The sequence below is a fragment of the Tachyglossus aculeatus genome, chromosome X1 (genome assembly GCF_015852505.1).
Source record: "Tachyglossus aculeatus isolate mTacAcu1 chromosome X1, mTacAcu1.pri, whole genome shotgun sequence".
Taxonomy (NCBI): Eukaryota; Metazoa; Chordata; class Mammalia; order Monotremata; family Tachyglossidae; genus Tachyglossus; species Tachyglossus aculeatus.
This window is the reverse complement of record NC_052101.1, coordinates 44,966,057-44,981,144: the sequence shown is the minus strand read 5'-3', so window position 1 is coordinate 44,981,144 and position 15,088 is coordinate 44,966,057. Positions and strand designations below refer to the sequence as shown.

General features: G+C 51.3%; 1 protein-coding gene across 1 annotated transcript; it reads left to right on the top strand.

Moving 5' to 3' along the window:
* The first annotated feature begins 6,848 nt into the window (after positions 1 to 6,848).
* SOWAHA (sosondowah ankyrin repeat domain family member A) lies at positions 6,849 to 10,222 on the top strand. Its single transcript, XM_038740783.1, has one exon. It carries the CDS (start codon positions 7,757 to 7,759, stop codon positions 9,959 to 9,961), a length of 2,205 nt encoding a protein of 734 aa, XP_038596711.1. The 5' UTR covers positions 6,849 to 7,756; the 3' UTR covers positions 9,962 to 10,222.
* The last annotated feature ends 4,866 nt before the right edge of the window (positions 10,223 to 15,088 follow it).

Below are 15,088 nucleotides of genomic sequence, written 5' to 3'. Positions count from 1 at the left end.
GTTACCACTGTGAGGAGCAACTTGGCCTAGTTCAGAGAGTGGAAAAAGCACAGGCCTGGGAGTCAGAGGACCTGGGTTCTAATCCTGGCTCCACCACCTGTCGGCTGTGTGACCTTGGAAAAGTCACTTCACTTCTTTGTGCCTCAGTTTCCTCATCTATAAGATCCTAATTCATTACCAGTTCCCCCATCTGCTTTGAAAATTGTGAGCCCTGTGTGGCACAAGGTCAGTTTCTGTCCTGATTACCTCGTATCTTCCCCAGTGCTTGAAACATTGCCTGTCACGTAGTAAGTGACTAACAAGCATTATGATTATTATTAATGCTATTATTATCATCATTACCTGAGCCCCTTAAACTTGCTAATTTGGACTTACAAGATAGCCTTGCAGGTAGGCACTTCAACTTTGTACATCTGCATGTGCCCTCAGGCTTGGGACAAATGAGAATGGGCGACAAACCAATGATTAAAGAATACTGATATAGTATTCTTATATATAGTTTAGTTGAGGTATAGTTGAGGCTGTGTGCTCTGAGAGAAGAGAGTTCTGGATATTTTTTTGAAACAGCTGGCATTTTTTCCTTACTGGCGAGCTGAAAAGAATGCATTGAAAGTTGAGACAGGCTGGTACAAATTTACAGAGGGTTTCTAAACGATAGGACTTTCAGAAATACTGTTTGGAGAGAGAGTGCAAAATCAGAACAAAAAAAAACCAGTTCTCCTTCTACCTACTGTTTACTGCCATCTTTAAGACCGGCGGAGAAATTTTTCTTTGCCGTAACACTAGTTCAAATAATTCATTTTATCTTTTCTTGTGTGTGTCAGGACAAACTGCTTGGTCATTGAAGAATCAATTCCATGACCTCACTGGCAATGGGGCACCAAGTATAAAACATAGCCTCATGTGGCTGGATGCCACAAAAACCTTAGGCTTTCTGCTGAGAGGCTCTCCTTTTCATAATGAAAAATCATCTGAATGGTAAACTAACCAGAAAAAAGCAAATCAGCTGTAACAGGATTTTTTCCACATGTCTTTCAGATGAACAAACTTAAATCCGTTCATATATAGACCAAAAAAAAAAAAACCAAACCTTTTAGGGAAAATTTCTTAGATTCCACTTAAAAGTACTTTACTGGAGACTAGTATTCAGGATATTAGTTTGGAAACTACTTGCCTAAAGACAACTTTATGCACGGTTAATAGCTTTTTAAAAGGTTCACAGAGTGGTAAATCAATACAAAATCGAATCCTCACTCTATGCAATTCCAATTGAAATGTGACCAGACAACAAAATCAATGTCATATGTCCTGGGTTATTTTCATAGGCTCTTTTGTACACACTATGGGTTTCTAAGCACCCTTCCCAAAGTGTATGGTTGTCAATTGCTCACTTTGGGGGATTGTTTCAAGTCACTCGAGCCCACTTAATAAACCATTATTTCCATGGAAATTGGACCCTTATTGACCCGAGAGTTAATATGGCAACAAAAAGAGAACGTTTTACAGTTTTCTTTCCAGCCAGATCAGAGCTTTCATCTTAATAACCCTCCAAATATTCCTCTGAGACGGAGTCCAAGAACCTTACGGTGATAGTCTGCCTTGAGTAGATTTGAGTGTGGTTTCATGTTTTCACAGTGACCTCTTTAGTTGCTGGTTTTATGGCTTGCATCCCCTACTCGTGGGGATTTCATGAACATAGACTGCCACAATCTTGAAAAAAAAAGAGGCTAGAGAGGTTCAGTCAACTGTATTTCATTCAATCGTGTTTATTGAGTGCTTACTGTGTGCGGAGCACCGTACTAGGCTCTTGGGAGAGAACAATACAACGATAAACAGACACATTCCCTGCCCAAAATGACCTTACGGTCCAGAGGTCTCTCTGTGACTGCCCTGGCTCTCCACAGCCCCCAATTTGTGAGGGCCCACAATCTCTCTCAGATGTCATTCATTCATCCGTACTTACTGAGCATAGCAGTGGATCCCATTCATTACCCCTGCTGTTGTGATTGGGCATTTACTCTCGGGAAACTGGAATAAACATCCTCCCAATTTGACCTGTTTTCCTTCCCATAACACTGAGGTGCACCTTGTATCCTCCCCAGCACTTAGAACAGTGCTTTGCACATAGTAAGCGCTTAACAAATGCCATCATTATTGAGGTGGGCGCGAGGGGAAGACAAGAACCTAATCCTGCTTTGGGGGGAAAGGCTTAACTGCTTGCTGTTTGCAGTTCTGCGGTCAGCGGCGGCATTCTGCCGAAATGCACCTCCACCGACAGGTGCCTGGTTTATTGTTCCACTCTGCAGTGGGAGGGAACAAAGAAGAGGCTGACTACGGGTCCAGAGTCTGTTGCAAAGCCGGGGTGAATTGGAGTGGGCGGTTATCCCCGACACCAGACACCTCAGAGAACAACATGAGTCTGCATATAACCCGCCCAGTTGGTCCAGTGACAGGTGATTCAAGATGTCACCAAAGGCTGGGGAGACGAGAGGTTGGCAAAGCAGTGCCTTATAGCTCTGGGCAAGGTACTTATTGGTGGTATTTACTGAACGCTTAACCGTGTGCAGAGCACTGTACTAAGAGCGTGGAAGAGTACAACAGAGTTGGTAGACATGTTCCCGACCCACAACAAGCTTGCAGCCTAGAGCAGTGTTGCCTAGTGGAAAGGACACGGACCTGGGAGTCAGAGGATGTGGATTCTAATCCCGATTCTGCCATTTGTTTGCTGTGTGACCCTGGACAAGTCACTTAACTTCTCTGTGCCTCGATTTCCTCATCTGTAAAATGGGGATTAAGACTGTGAGCCCCATGTGGGACAAGGATTGTGTCCAACCTGATTATCTTGTTTCTGACCCAGTGCTTAGTGCAGTGCCTGGCACCAAGTAAGAACTTTGCAAATATGACAGTTTTTATTATTATTACTATTATAGGCTCAAGAGAAGGTTCACCAGAAAGTCTGGGTTTTCATTTTTGCTTTGAATTCTGTTTGACCACGTCCTCTCCTGACCTCCACCTCCTTTGGTGACCTGCCTACCCCGTTTCATCAATTCTCCTTTTCCTTTGCCGCTTATCTTTATCTTCCTTCATTTTGCAGTTTTCACTGTTTCCCTACAAGCCATCCCCCTCCCCCCGCATCTGAACATCATCGAATAATTTTGTGTAGAGAAAAATACATCGAAATAGAAATCCCCATTTTATCTCCCTAAGCTCCAGAACCTACCTTCTTCTTAAAGTCTTTGGGACTGAAACTTCAGAAAGGACAAGTCAATAATAGAAAACAAAATTCACAGTGGCCCCTTCCATACAGAAGCCCAGGAACCTGAGCAATTAACTGTTCACAACCTCGACAGCGCTTACGTACATATTTTCTATATTCCGTTGCTTCCTCTTGTCTGTAACATTTCAGTCTGCCTCCCCATCCTAACTGTAAGTTTCTTGAAGGGAGGGATTAATTGATTAATTCTCTCATACTCCCCCAAAGATCTGTAGTGTTCTGCATATAGTACACACCCAGTAGACGCTCGTGATTGATTGAAAGGAGCCAAAGCAGGGGGGAGACAAGAGTGAAGGGAGAACCCTAGTGTATGAAGGACTACCACTAAAATGGTGGATCACCAAATAGACCCCTATAGCAAATACTGCATTGTTTCAGTACTTTATCAATTAGTGTTCACTGTGCACCATCTTATGTACCATACTAGGTATTTGAAAACATTCAATAAGAAGAAAAGACATGATCTCCTCCTTCCATGAGCTTACAATCTGATGGTTGAAAAATGGCTTTGAGAACCTCTATATTATCAAGTACTTTTGATCGCTAGCTATAAGCTAAATATAATCATTGTGGTACTTGCTTAAGTGCTTACTATGTGCACACACTGTACTAAGTGCCTGGTAGATACAAGATACTCAGTTCTAGAACATGGTTAGGGAATTAGAAAACATTTTTCCAACTCTGCTAGCCTGTTTGGGCTATACTGTGTATAGTGTGGTATTAGAAGATCGGTTCATCATTCAGGGCCAACCAAATCTTTCTGCCCCCTTGGGAATGAAAATAATAATAATAATAATGGTATTTGTTAAGCTCTTACTATATGCCAAGCACTGTTCTAAGCACTGGGGTGGATACAAGGACATCAGGCTGTCCCACGTGGGGCTCACAGTCTTCATCCCCATTTTACAGATGAGGTAACCGAGCTGCAGAGAAGTTAAGTGATTTGCCCAAAGTCACACAGCTGACAAGTGGCGGAGTTGGGATCAGATCCCACGACCTCTGACTCCCAAGCCCATGCTCCTTCCACTGAGCCATGCTGCTTCTTGTGAGACATGGAAGTGGAGAGCTTCCATGCCCTACCAATCGAGCCTCTCAAATCCTCTCCCCAACTTCAAAATGAAAAGTTAAACATCTCTATTCCCTACTACTGATTTTAGGCTATATCTGGATATTTGGTTTGTTTGTTTTCTTCTTTTTTTTTTTTGGTTTCCAAGTTCTCTCTGCAGGTCTTTAAAATCTACTGAAGTACCATGAGGACTTCTCTCCTACAGGAGGTTGCTTCTTACTGCAGCGTGAATTGATCCAGAAAGTTATCTTTTCACCTGAAGATGTCTTAAGTCCCCACACTGGCACAAAAAAATGCAAAGAACTAAATTTGACCACTATATTTACAGAAACACATCTGTTCTAAGATCACAGTGAAAACCGGGCAGCAAAAATTTCATTCCCCAAGAAAAATATAATGCACAAGTAACAAAAGCATCTCAACAAGCCTAATCCCAATTATACGTACTTAATATTGACTCCCCTCTCTCAAGGTCACACCTGGAGAGTTCCCAGTACTCTATCAGTCTCAACTATGGGAGGGGGAGTCAGGTAAGGGCATATCCATTCCATTCCTATCTTGGGCAGTGGCTAGCGAATGGAAGGCGATCTGCTACAAGTCAAAACTCACCTGTACTGGGCAGCAGCGTCAGAGGGAGAGAATCGAGGGCGGAGACTCAGTTTACTGCAAGGAAGGAGGCAATGGTAAACCACTTCCATATTTTTACCAAGAAAACTCTCTGGATCCACTACTAGAACGATCGCAGATGGAGGTGGGGGGGTTCTGGGAGAGATGAGTCCACGGTGTCGCTAGGGGTCGAAGACGACTCGATGGCATAAGACAAGACGGCATATTGTCTCAGGGTCAAGTGCTTCAAGGTTGAGTTTTCTCCCTGAAACAGTAATAAGGCATAAATGTAAGAGATTACTCATTCATTCAATCGTATTTATTAAGCATTTACTGTGTGCAGAGCACTGTACTAAGCGCTTGGGAAGTACAAATCGGCAACATACAGAGATAGTCCCTACCCAACACCTGGCTCACAGTCTAGAAGGGGGAGACAGACAACAAAACGAAACAAGTAGGCAGGTGTAAATACCATCAGAATAAATAGAATTATAGCTATATACACATCATTAATAAAACAGAGTAGTAAATATGTACAGAGTAATAAATATGTACAGATATATACAAGGGCTGTGGGGAGGGGAAGTGGGTAGGGTGGGGGGGTGATGGGAAGGGGGAGGAGGAGGAGGAGATGAAAAAGGGGGGCTCAGTCTGGGAAGGCCTCCTGGAGGAGGTGAGCTCTCAGTAGGGCTTTAAAGGGAGGACAAGAGCTAGTTTGGTGGATGTTGGAGGGGGGGCATTCCAGGCCAGAGGAAGGACGTGGTCCAGGGGTCGACGGCGGGACGGGCAAAAATGAGGCACAGTGAGGAGGTTAGTGGCAGAGGAGCTGAGGGTGCAGGCTGGGCTGTAGAAGGAGAGAAGGGAGGTTGAGGTAGGAGGCGGTGAGGGGATAATAATAATAATAATAATGATAATGATGGCATTTATTAAGCGCTTACTATGTGCAAAGCACTGTACTAAGCGGTGGGGAGGTTACAAGGTGATTAGGTTGTCCCATGGGGGGCTCACAGTCTTAATCCCCATTTTACAGATGAGGTAACTGAGGCCCACATTTGAACCCATGACCTCTGACTCCAAAGCCCGAGCTCTTTCCACTGCGCCACGCTGAACCTTGAAGCCGAGACTGAGGAGTTTTTGCTTGATTCGTAGGTTGACAGGCAACCACTGGAGATTTTTGAGGAGGGGAGTGACATGTCCAGGGCATTTCTGTACAAATAAAATCCAGGCAGCACAGTGAAGTATAGACTGAAGTGGGGAGAGACAGGAGGACGGGAGATCAGAAAGGAGGATGAGAGATACTTTCAACTGTCAGAAGATGCTTTGGGTTTCCAAAATATGTCACTGGTGGGTCAGAAAAAAAGTCGCAACACATAAGAATTCCCTGGCCACCAAGTGATTAAGTGTCATAGGGCTACCTTATCGTTACAACGCCACTCGCAGGAGGTGGGGAGGGAGGAGGAGATAGAGAAATAGAGAGTTTAATCGGGCAACTGGAGGCCGGCTCTCAAAATGTTCCCAAAATGTCCTAGGGGAGGATTTCAAAGCTGGCCCCCGCTCACGAACCTGGCAAGCGGCTGACAGTTCCCACGCGCTCCGGCTTGGCACCGGAAGGGTGCAGCAGGCAAGGGCCGTTCTAGTTGGATTAGGTGGGAAAATGCGGAGGGGACAGAAAGGGGCAGGGCTGGCACGGAGGGTGGGACGGCAGGGCTCGGCGGGCTCGGCCTCTGCGGGCGTGTCCCCGGCGTGGCGGCGGGAAGGTGGAGGCTGACGAGGGATAAGCCAGGTGCGCCCGACTACAATTCCCAGATCCCTTGGCTCCGGGTGTCTTTCCACCTTCCTTCCAGCTCGGGGCGGCTCTCCTCCTCCTCCTCCTCCTCCTCCTCCTCCTCCTCCTCTCCCCCCCCGCCCCCCGCCCCTCGGTGCCCGCCTCCCGGTGCCGGGGCTCTCACCCCCTGCAGCGGCGAGGGGCCGGCAGCCGGTGGAGGTTTTGCCCCCGGCCCAGCGCATCCCGCAGCAGCGCATCCCGCAGCAACGCATCCCGCAGCAGCGCACCTGTGGCCCAGCGCCCCTCCGGACCAGGGTACCCCCGGCCCCCAAGACCCCCCGGCCCGGCGCACCCTAACCCAGCAAATCCCCCAGCGCAGCAGATCCCGGCCCAGCAGATCCCCCAGCCCAAAAGACCCCCGGCTCAACGCACCCTAGCCCAGCTGACCCCAGCCCGGCAGATCCCCCGGCCCAACAGACCCTAGCCCAGATGTCCCCAGCCCAGCAGATCCCCCGGCCCAACAGATCCCCCAGGCCGGCAGACCCTAGCCCAGCAGATCCCCCAGCGCAGCAGACCCGGGCCCAGCGCACCCTAGCCCAGAAACCCCCCCAGCCCAAAAGACCTCCGGCCCAACGCACCCTAGCCCAGCAGATCCCCCGGCCCAACAGACCCTAGCCCAGATGACCCCAGCCCAGCAGATCCCCCGGCCCAACAGACCCTAGCCCAGCAGATCCCCCGGCCCAACAGACCCTAGCCCAGCAGATCCCCCAGCGCAGCAGACCCGGGCCCAGCGCATCCTAGCCCAGGAAACCCCTCAGCCCAAAAGACCCCCGGCCCAACGCACCCTAGCCCAGCTGACCCCAGGCCAGCAGATCCACCAGGCCGGCAGACCCCCCCGGCCCAACGCTCCCTAGCCCAGCAGACCCCCGGTCCAGCGGACCCTAGCCCAGCAGCTCCCCCGGCCCAACGCTCCCTAGCCTAGCAGACCCCAGCCCAGCAGATCCTCGGCCCCTGGCGGTGGTCGTGGTGGTCGTGGCGGGGGGCGATGGCCCTGGTGGCGGCGGCGGCGGCGGCCGCAGCGGGGGTGAGCCAGGCGGCCGTGCTGGGCTTCCTGCGGGAGCACGGGGGTAGGGTGCCCAACGCCGACCTGCTCAGGCGCTTCCGACCGCTGCTGGACGCCCCCGCCGCCGACCCCGCCGCCCAGCGCCGACGCTTCCAGCAGGTCGTCAACGACGTGGCCGTGGTCCGGGAGCTGGACGGGGTCAAGGTCGTCGTGCTCCGCGGGAGGCCGAGCCCCACCGCCGGGCCTCGATCCCGGGGCCCGGGGACCACCGAGGCCCACCAGGTCCGGACGGCCGGGGAGCCCACCGACGCCCGGGGCCTCGGGGAGGCCGAGGGACCTCCGGAGACCAAGGAGCCCCTAGAGGCCGAGGGACCGGCGGAGGCACAACGGACTGACGGGCCCGAGGAGGCCGAAGAGGCTGAGGGAGCCGTGGAGAGTGAGGGGACCGGAGAGGCGGACGAGGTTGAGAGCCTCTGGGAAGCCGAAGAGGCTGAGAGGCCCGGGGAAGCCGAAGAGGCTGAGAGGCTCGGGGAGGCTGAGAGGCTCGGGGAAGCCAAAGAGGCTGAGAGGTTCGGGGAGGCTGAGAGGCTCGGGGAAGCCGAAGAGGCTGAGAGGCTCGGGGAAGCCGAAGAGGCTGAGTGGCCCGGGGAGGCCGAAGAGGCTGAGTGGCCCGGGGAGGCCGAAGAGGCTGAGAGGCCCAAGGAGACCGAAGAGGCTGAGTGGCCCAGGGAGACCGAAGAGGCTGAGAGGCCCAAGGAGGCCGTAGAAGCTGAGTGGCCCAGGGAGGCCGAAGAGGCTGAGAGGCCCAGGGAGGCCGAAGAGGTCGAGAGGCCCAGAGAGGCTGAAGAGGCAGAGAGGCCCAGGGGGAGTGAAGAGGCTGAAAGGCCCGGAGGGGCTGAAGGGGTTGGGAGGCCTGAGGAGGCTGAGGAACCTGGGAGGTCTGGGGAGAGTGAAGAGGTTGGGAGGCCCGGAGAGGCTGAAGGAGTTGGGCGGCCCGGGGAGGCTGAAGAGTTTGGGAGGTCCGGGGAGCGTGAAGAGGTTGGGAGGCCCAAGGAGGCTGAGAGGCCCTGGGAGGCTGAAGAGGTTGGGAGACCCGGGGAGGCTGAAGAGGCCGAGGGTCCCGAGGAGGCGGGAAAGGCCTTAGGACCGCGACAAGAGGGCGAGGGGAGGCCCCGCCAGGCCTCGGCCCCGAAGGCGTGCCCGCCGCCCACCGTGCGGGTGCGGGCGTGGGACGAGGCGGGGGCCCTGAGGCGGCAGCGCTCCGAGGAGCCGGGCCCCGCCGACGCCCCGCTGCTCAGGCGGCGCCTGTCGGCCGACGAGCAGGGCCCCAGGCGGCCCCTGAGGGCGGCGGCGGCGCGCCTGCTCCTCGGCCCCGACGGGGGGGCGCCGCCGACGACGGCCGCGCGCCTGCTCCTCGGCCCCGACGGGGGGGCGCTGCCGCCGCCCGTGGCGCCGCCGCCGCCGCCGTCCGCGGTGCCCCTGGAGCCGTCGGAGCACGAGTGGCTGGTGCGCAGCGCGGCGGGCCGCTGGACCCACCAGCTCCACGGGCTGCTGCTGCGCGACGGCGGGCTGGCGGCCAAGCGCGACTTCACGTCGGGCTTCACCGCCCTGCACTGGGCCGCCAAGAGCGGCGACCGCGAGATGGCGCTGCGCCTGGTGGAGGTGTCGCGGCGCGGCGGCGGCGGCGGCGGCGGCGCGCCCATCGACGTCAACGCGCGCTCCCACGGGGGCTACACCCCGCTGCACCTGGCCGCGCTGCACGGCCACGAGGACGCCGCCGTGCTGCTGGTGGCCAGCCTGGGCGCCCACGTGCACGTGCGCGACCACAGCGGCCGCCGCGCCTACCAGTACCTGCGCCCCGGGGCGTCGGAGGGCGTGCGCCGCCTGCTGGGCGACCCGCGCCTGCGCGGCCCGCCCGGCCCCCACGGCGCCCCCAAGCGGCCGGTCCAGGTGGCCGCCTCCATCCTGGGTACCACCACCGGCGCCTTCCTGGGCGTCCTGGCCGACGACCCGGCCTTCCGGGACCTGGCCCGCGGCCTGCGCAAGTCCGCCTCCTTCAGCAAGGCCAGGGGCACCTCCCCCGTGCCCACCCGAAAGAAGCCCAAGCCCTGGGGGGGCTTCCCCAACTTTTCCGAGGGCGCCGGGAAGCGCAGGCCCGGCCACGACCTCTTCTTCCAGGCCCACTAAACCAAGGTGGAGGAGAAGAAGAAGAAGATGATGGAGAAGAAGAAGATGATGGAGAAGAAGGTGATGATGAAGAAGAAGAAGATGAAGAAGAAGAAGGCCGGCGGTAGTCGTTAAAGCTGTGGGCCGGGCACCGGACTGAGCGCCGCGGTGGATCCACGCCGGTCGGGTTGGACGGCCGTCCCCGTCAGGGGAACTGAGGCCCAGGGCGGTGGAGGCGACTTGCCCGGGGTCACCCAGCAGACACGTGGCGGAGCCGGGATCCATTCATTCCATCGTATTTATTGAGCGCTTACCGTGTGCGGAGCGCCTGGGAAGTCCAAGTCGGCACCATCTAGAGGCGGTCCCTACCCAACAGCGGGCTCACAGTCGAGAAGGGGGAGACAGACAACAAAACAAATTAACAAAATAGAATAAATTTGTATAAAATAAATAAATTCATTCAGTCAGTGGCATTTATTGAGCGCTTATTGTGTGCAGAGCACTGGACTGAGCGCTTGGGAGGGACAAGTCGGCAACATCTAGAGACGGTCCCTACCCAACAGCGGGCTCACAGTCGAGAAGGGGGGAGACAGATGACAAAACAAAACATATTAACAAAATAAAATAAATAGAATATGTATAGAATAAATAAATTCATTCATTCAGTGGTATTTATTGAGCGCTTACTGTGTGCAGAGCACTGTAGTAAGCGCTTGGGAAGTCCAAGTTGGCAACATCTAGAGACGGTCCCTACCCAACAGCGGGCTCACAGTTGAGAAGGGGGAGACAGAGGACAAAGCAATCATTCAGTCGTATTTACTGAGCTTAATAAATAGCCCACTTATTACCAAGCTGATCTGCACCCTCCTAGTAACATTTCAGACAGCGGGGGAGGGGGAAAGAGCTGATCCAGAAACCACAGTACGTCATTTAGTCGTATTTGTTGAGCGCTTACCGTGCGCAGAGCGCTGTACTAAGCGCTTGGGAAGTACAAGTTGGCAACAGATAGAGACGGGCACTACCCACATCGATCCACAACACCACGCCGCTTCTCCCCGCTAGCCCTCGGGGACCGCGGCCCGCCGGAGTCCGTGATGAAACGGGGTTGGCGGGGCGGGGGGTTGCTACCGGTGGGAGCAAATGCTCCCCGACCCCGGCCCGGACACCTGGGTGGCGGGGAGGGACCTTCAGTGAGGAGCCTGATGGCGTGTTCAGTGGAAGAGGGCAGCCCCCCACCAAAAATGACCTTCCTGGATTCCTCAAGATGCGCGACGCGCTGTATAGTTGGGCTTCTCGTGTTTTCCCGTCGGATGAAGGAACATAATAATAATAAGAAGAAGAATATGGTATTTGTTAAGCACTGACTATGTGCCCGGCACTGTACTAAGCACTGGGATGGATACGGGCAAATCGGGTTGGACCCAGTCCCTGTCCCATGTGGGGCTCACAGTCTCAATCCCCATTTTACAGATGAGGGAACCGAGGCCCAGAGAAGAGAATGACTTGCCCAGGGTCACACAGCAGACAAGGGACGGAGCTGGGATTAGAACCCATGACCTTCCTGACTCCCAAGCCCTGGCTCTATCCACTACACCGTAAATGATTTTTATGATCTAGCTCCTTGAAACATCTGCACTTAGAAGAGAAAAGGTACCCAGAGGAGTCTCTTTTCCACGCTCTGGTTTCCTCATTTGCAAAAGGCGAGTCAATCCCTGATCTCCCCTCCTTTAGACTGTGGGCCCTGGATGGGACAGGGACTGATTCTCCTCTACCTACTCCAGGTTTTAGCACAAGTACTTGGCACAGAGTGAGCGCTTAATAAATAGCCCAATTATTACCAAGCCAATCTGCACCCTCCTAATAACATTTCAGACAGTGGTGGGGAAAACTAGCTGATCCAGTAACTACAAAAATCGGCTTCAGTCAACTGAGATAATTAAAACTTTACCTACCTCATTTAGTCCACCTGGGCCAGAGAGACATCTGGACACAGACCAGCCATTGTGACCATTTCAGTCTCACTGTGAATGCTAAATGAGATTTCCAACAAGTAAAAGGACCAATTTGTCTAAGCATCTGCCCCGGGGAACATGAACAAGCTAATTGTGGGTTGTGTGGAATCCTTTCAACTTTGGACTTTTCTATGGTCTTATTTTCAATAAACTGCAAAAATGATGTGTCGTGGTATCTGGCACTAGCCTTTTTAATGCGATGTGTTGGGCTATCTGTTCATTGTATAACTTGTGGCAGAAAAAAGGCAACTTGGGTACAATATTCTGAATTGGAACCTACTGTTTTGCTTTGGTCTGAAATTCAGATTTTTACAGTGTCAGGAAGCCCAAAGTATGTAAAGGAAAACATTTCTGAAAAATACCTGGTTAATTATTAATGGCTATGAATAAGGAAGAAGGACTCTTCTGAGTTGGGGCTCTGTACAAACAGAAAGGACACGGTCCTTGCTCTGAAAGGTCGTTCTAAAAGTAAACAATATCTCTTATTCTAAATAGCAGAAGCAAATCTATGTGCTAGCCATGCCTTGTGATTATGCACCTCATTTCAGCAAACTGTGTTTGCATGGGTAAGAAATGGCATATTTAGTGATGATTTGTGTATTTTTTTTTCCTGTGGCAGATTATTATCAAGCCTTTTGAAATTGTTCCAAAGTGGTGCCTGTGGAATGTTTTGGTTTCAAAAATGAATTAAAAATACTTCCTTTTTTCCCTGTCCGTCTGATTTACTTCTCTGAGCCATTCCAGATTTGTGCTATTATGTATCGTTCCAGCCTGTTTCTTCCCCCTTCCTCTCCTCTTGATAGTCCTTGGACTAGTTTGGATTATTCTGTGGGCTCGATTTTACCCAGAACCTGAAGGGTTTTTTTGTCGAATTTTGCCTCCCAATCCAACTTTTCATGCCTTTTGCATTTGAAAATGGTAACATTTCTATGCGAGCAACTAACTTGGACAAAGTAATTATAAATGCAAATGAAATCCTCTGCTTCAGAAGGGAAATTGCCCTATGCTGTAATCACAGCAATCTGGGGCAGCAGTTCTAGATGGCAGAATAAATATTCTTCATTTGAATAGCACCCCCCGCCACCCTCTCCCCTCAAGAAATGTTACTTCAACGTGCTGATGGTCAGAGTGGAAAAACAATTTAATTGCTAAGCGGCAATTCGGCTAGGTAGCATCGAATTGCAACCCACGAGGAATAGCTGCCTCCCTTTAATCGTTTCGGGGCTCTATTATTAATAGGGCTACGTGGGAGTCGAACCATAGAAAAACATTTAAAAGCAGACTAATAGTTCCTCTTATCTTAGGCAAATCGAGGTTGTGTGGGGAGTGCAGCCCAGTACAGATGAGTGAGGAATGCTGTTTTTACAGTGAAACTGATCCATTATCAAGGCAGCAGGGTAAAGGGTGAAATGTTCTTAGCACAGTTTTGGGGGTTTTTTTTTGCCTGTATAACCCGAGAACCTGGATCTGAAGACTACTCACCAATGACCGTTTTCCACTGAAAAAAGAAAGGGGAGGGTGTCTGTTTACCTGAAGATTTTGGTCACTAACATGATTAATGGAGTTTTTTGTGTTTTTTTTTTTCCTAAGATGCCTTTTCTGCTAATTTTAAACCCATGCTGGGTCCGGGGGAAGAGGGAGAAAGTCAAAACATCTGATCAGCTTCAACCATTATTCAGAAGGGTTCAAAGCTGTTGAAGGCTTCTTTCTCCTATTCCAGTCAATCTGTTACTCAATCAATGGCTTTTGCGTGCTTACTCTGTTCAGAGCACTGTACTAAGTGCTTTGGAGAGTAATAATAATAATTGTGGTATTTGTTAAGTGCTTACTGTGTGCCAGACACTGTACTGAGCACTGGGGTGGATATAAGCAAATTCATTCATTCAATCGTATTTATTGAGCACTTACTGTGTGCTGAGCACTGTACTAAGCGCTTGGGAAATACAAGTTGGCAACATATAGAGACGGTCCCTACCCAACAGCAGGCTCACAGTCTAGAAGGGGGAGACAGACAACAAAACAAAAGATATTAACAAAATAAAATAAATAGAATAGTAAATATGTACAAGTAAAATAGAGTAATAAAATCTGTACAAACATATATACAGGTGTTGTGGGGAGGGGAAGGGGGTAGGGCAGGGGGCTTGGGGGGGGACAAATCGGGTAGGACACAGTCCTTGTCCCGCATGGGGCTTCCAATCCCAATCCCCATTTTACAGATGAGGTAACTGAGGCACAGAGAAGTGAAATGACTTGCCCAAGGCCACCCAGCAAACTAGTGGCAGAGCTGGGATTAGAACCCATGACCTTCTGACTCTGAAGCCCATGCTCTATCCACTGTGCCACGCTGCTTCTCTACAACAGAGTTAGCAGACTTGTTCCCTGTCCACAATAAGCTCACACTATAGAGGGGAAGACAGACCTGGTTATACACGAGTGATTTATAATATAGAATTTAATGATATTTACATAAGTGCCGTGGGGTTCAAGTCTCTTTTAAAGGCAGATATATTACTTGAGTAAGTTCCTGGTGGGCAGGAACTGTGTCTACCAACTCCGTTGGACTCTTCCCAGTGCTTAGCACCGTGCTCTGCACACAGTCAGTACTCAATAAATACCATTAACTGATTAAGGTAACTGATCGTGAACTCCCAGTTTCCTTAGTCTGACTCCATTTTGAAACCTTGATCTTCAGATTTTGTAGTCATGGCCAAATTTAACATTTCTCTCCACAGCGTCAAACTAACCATCTTTCAGCCACTGAAATTATTTCTAGCTTGGGTGTAAAATTAAAATGGACTGGTGAGCAAAACTGTGAAAAAAATGGTCTCGCTATATTTAAAACAATGTCTGGTTTTCCAGCTCATCTTCTGGTGTCCTGCAAGTTACCTTAGAGTCATGGTACCTCAGTTTCTTACTTAGGTGTCTTTTCTGAGAAGCCCAGTGGCAAGAGCCCAGGCTTGGAAATGGGGGGGCCGATGGGGGGGACTGTAAGCTTGTTGTGGGCAGGGACCTTGTCTTCCAACTCTGTTGTAATTGTACCCTCCCAAGCGCTTACTACGGGGCTTTGCATACAGTAAGCGCTCAGTAAATACCATAGATAAATACCATTGATGATGACCTGGGTTCTAATCCT

Coding starts and splice junctions, on each gene's coding strand:
- SOWAHA (XM_038740783.1), top strand. CDS start 7,757: ATGGCCCTGGTGGCGGCGGCGGCGGCGGCCGCAGCGGGGGTGAGCCAG.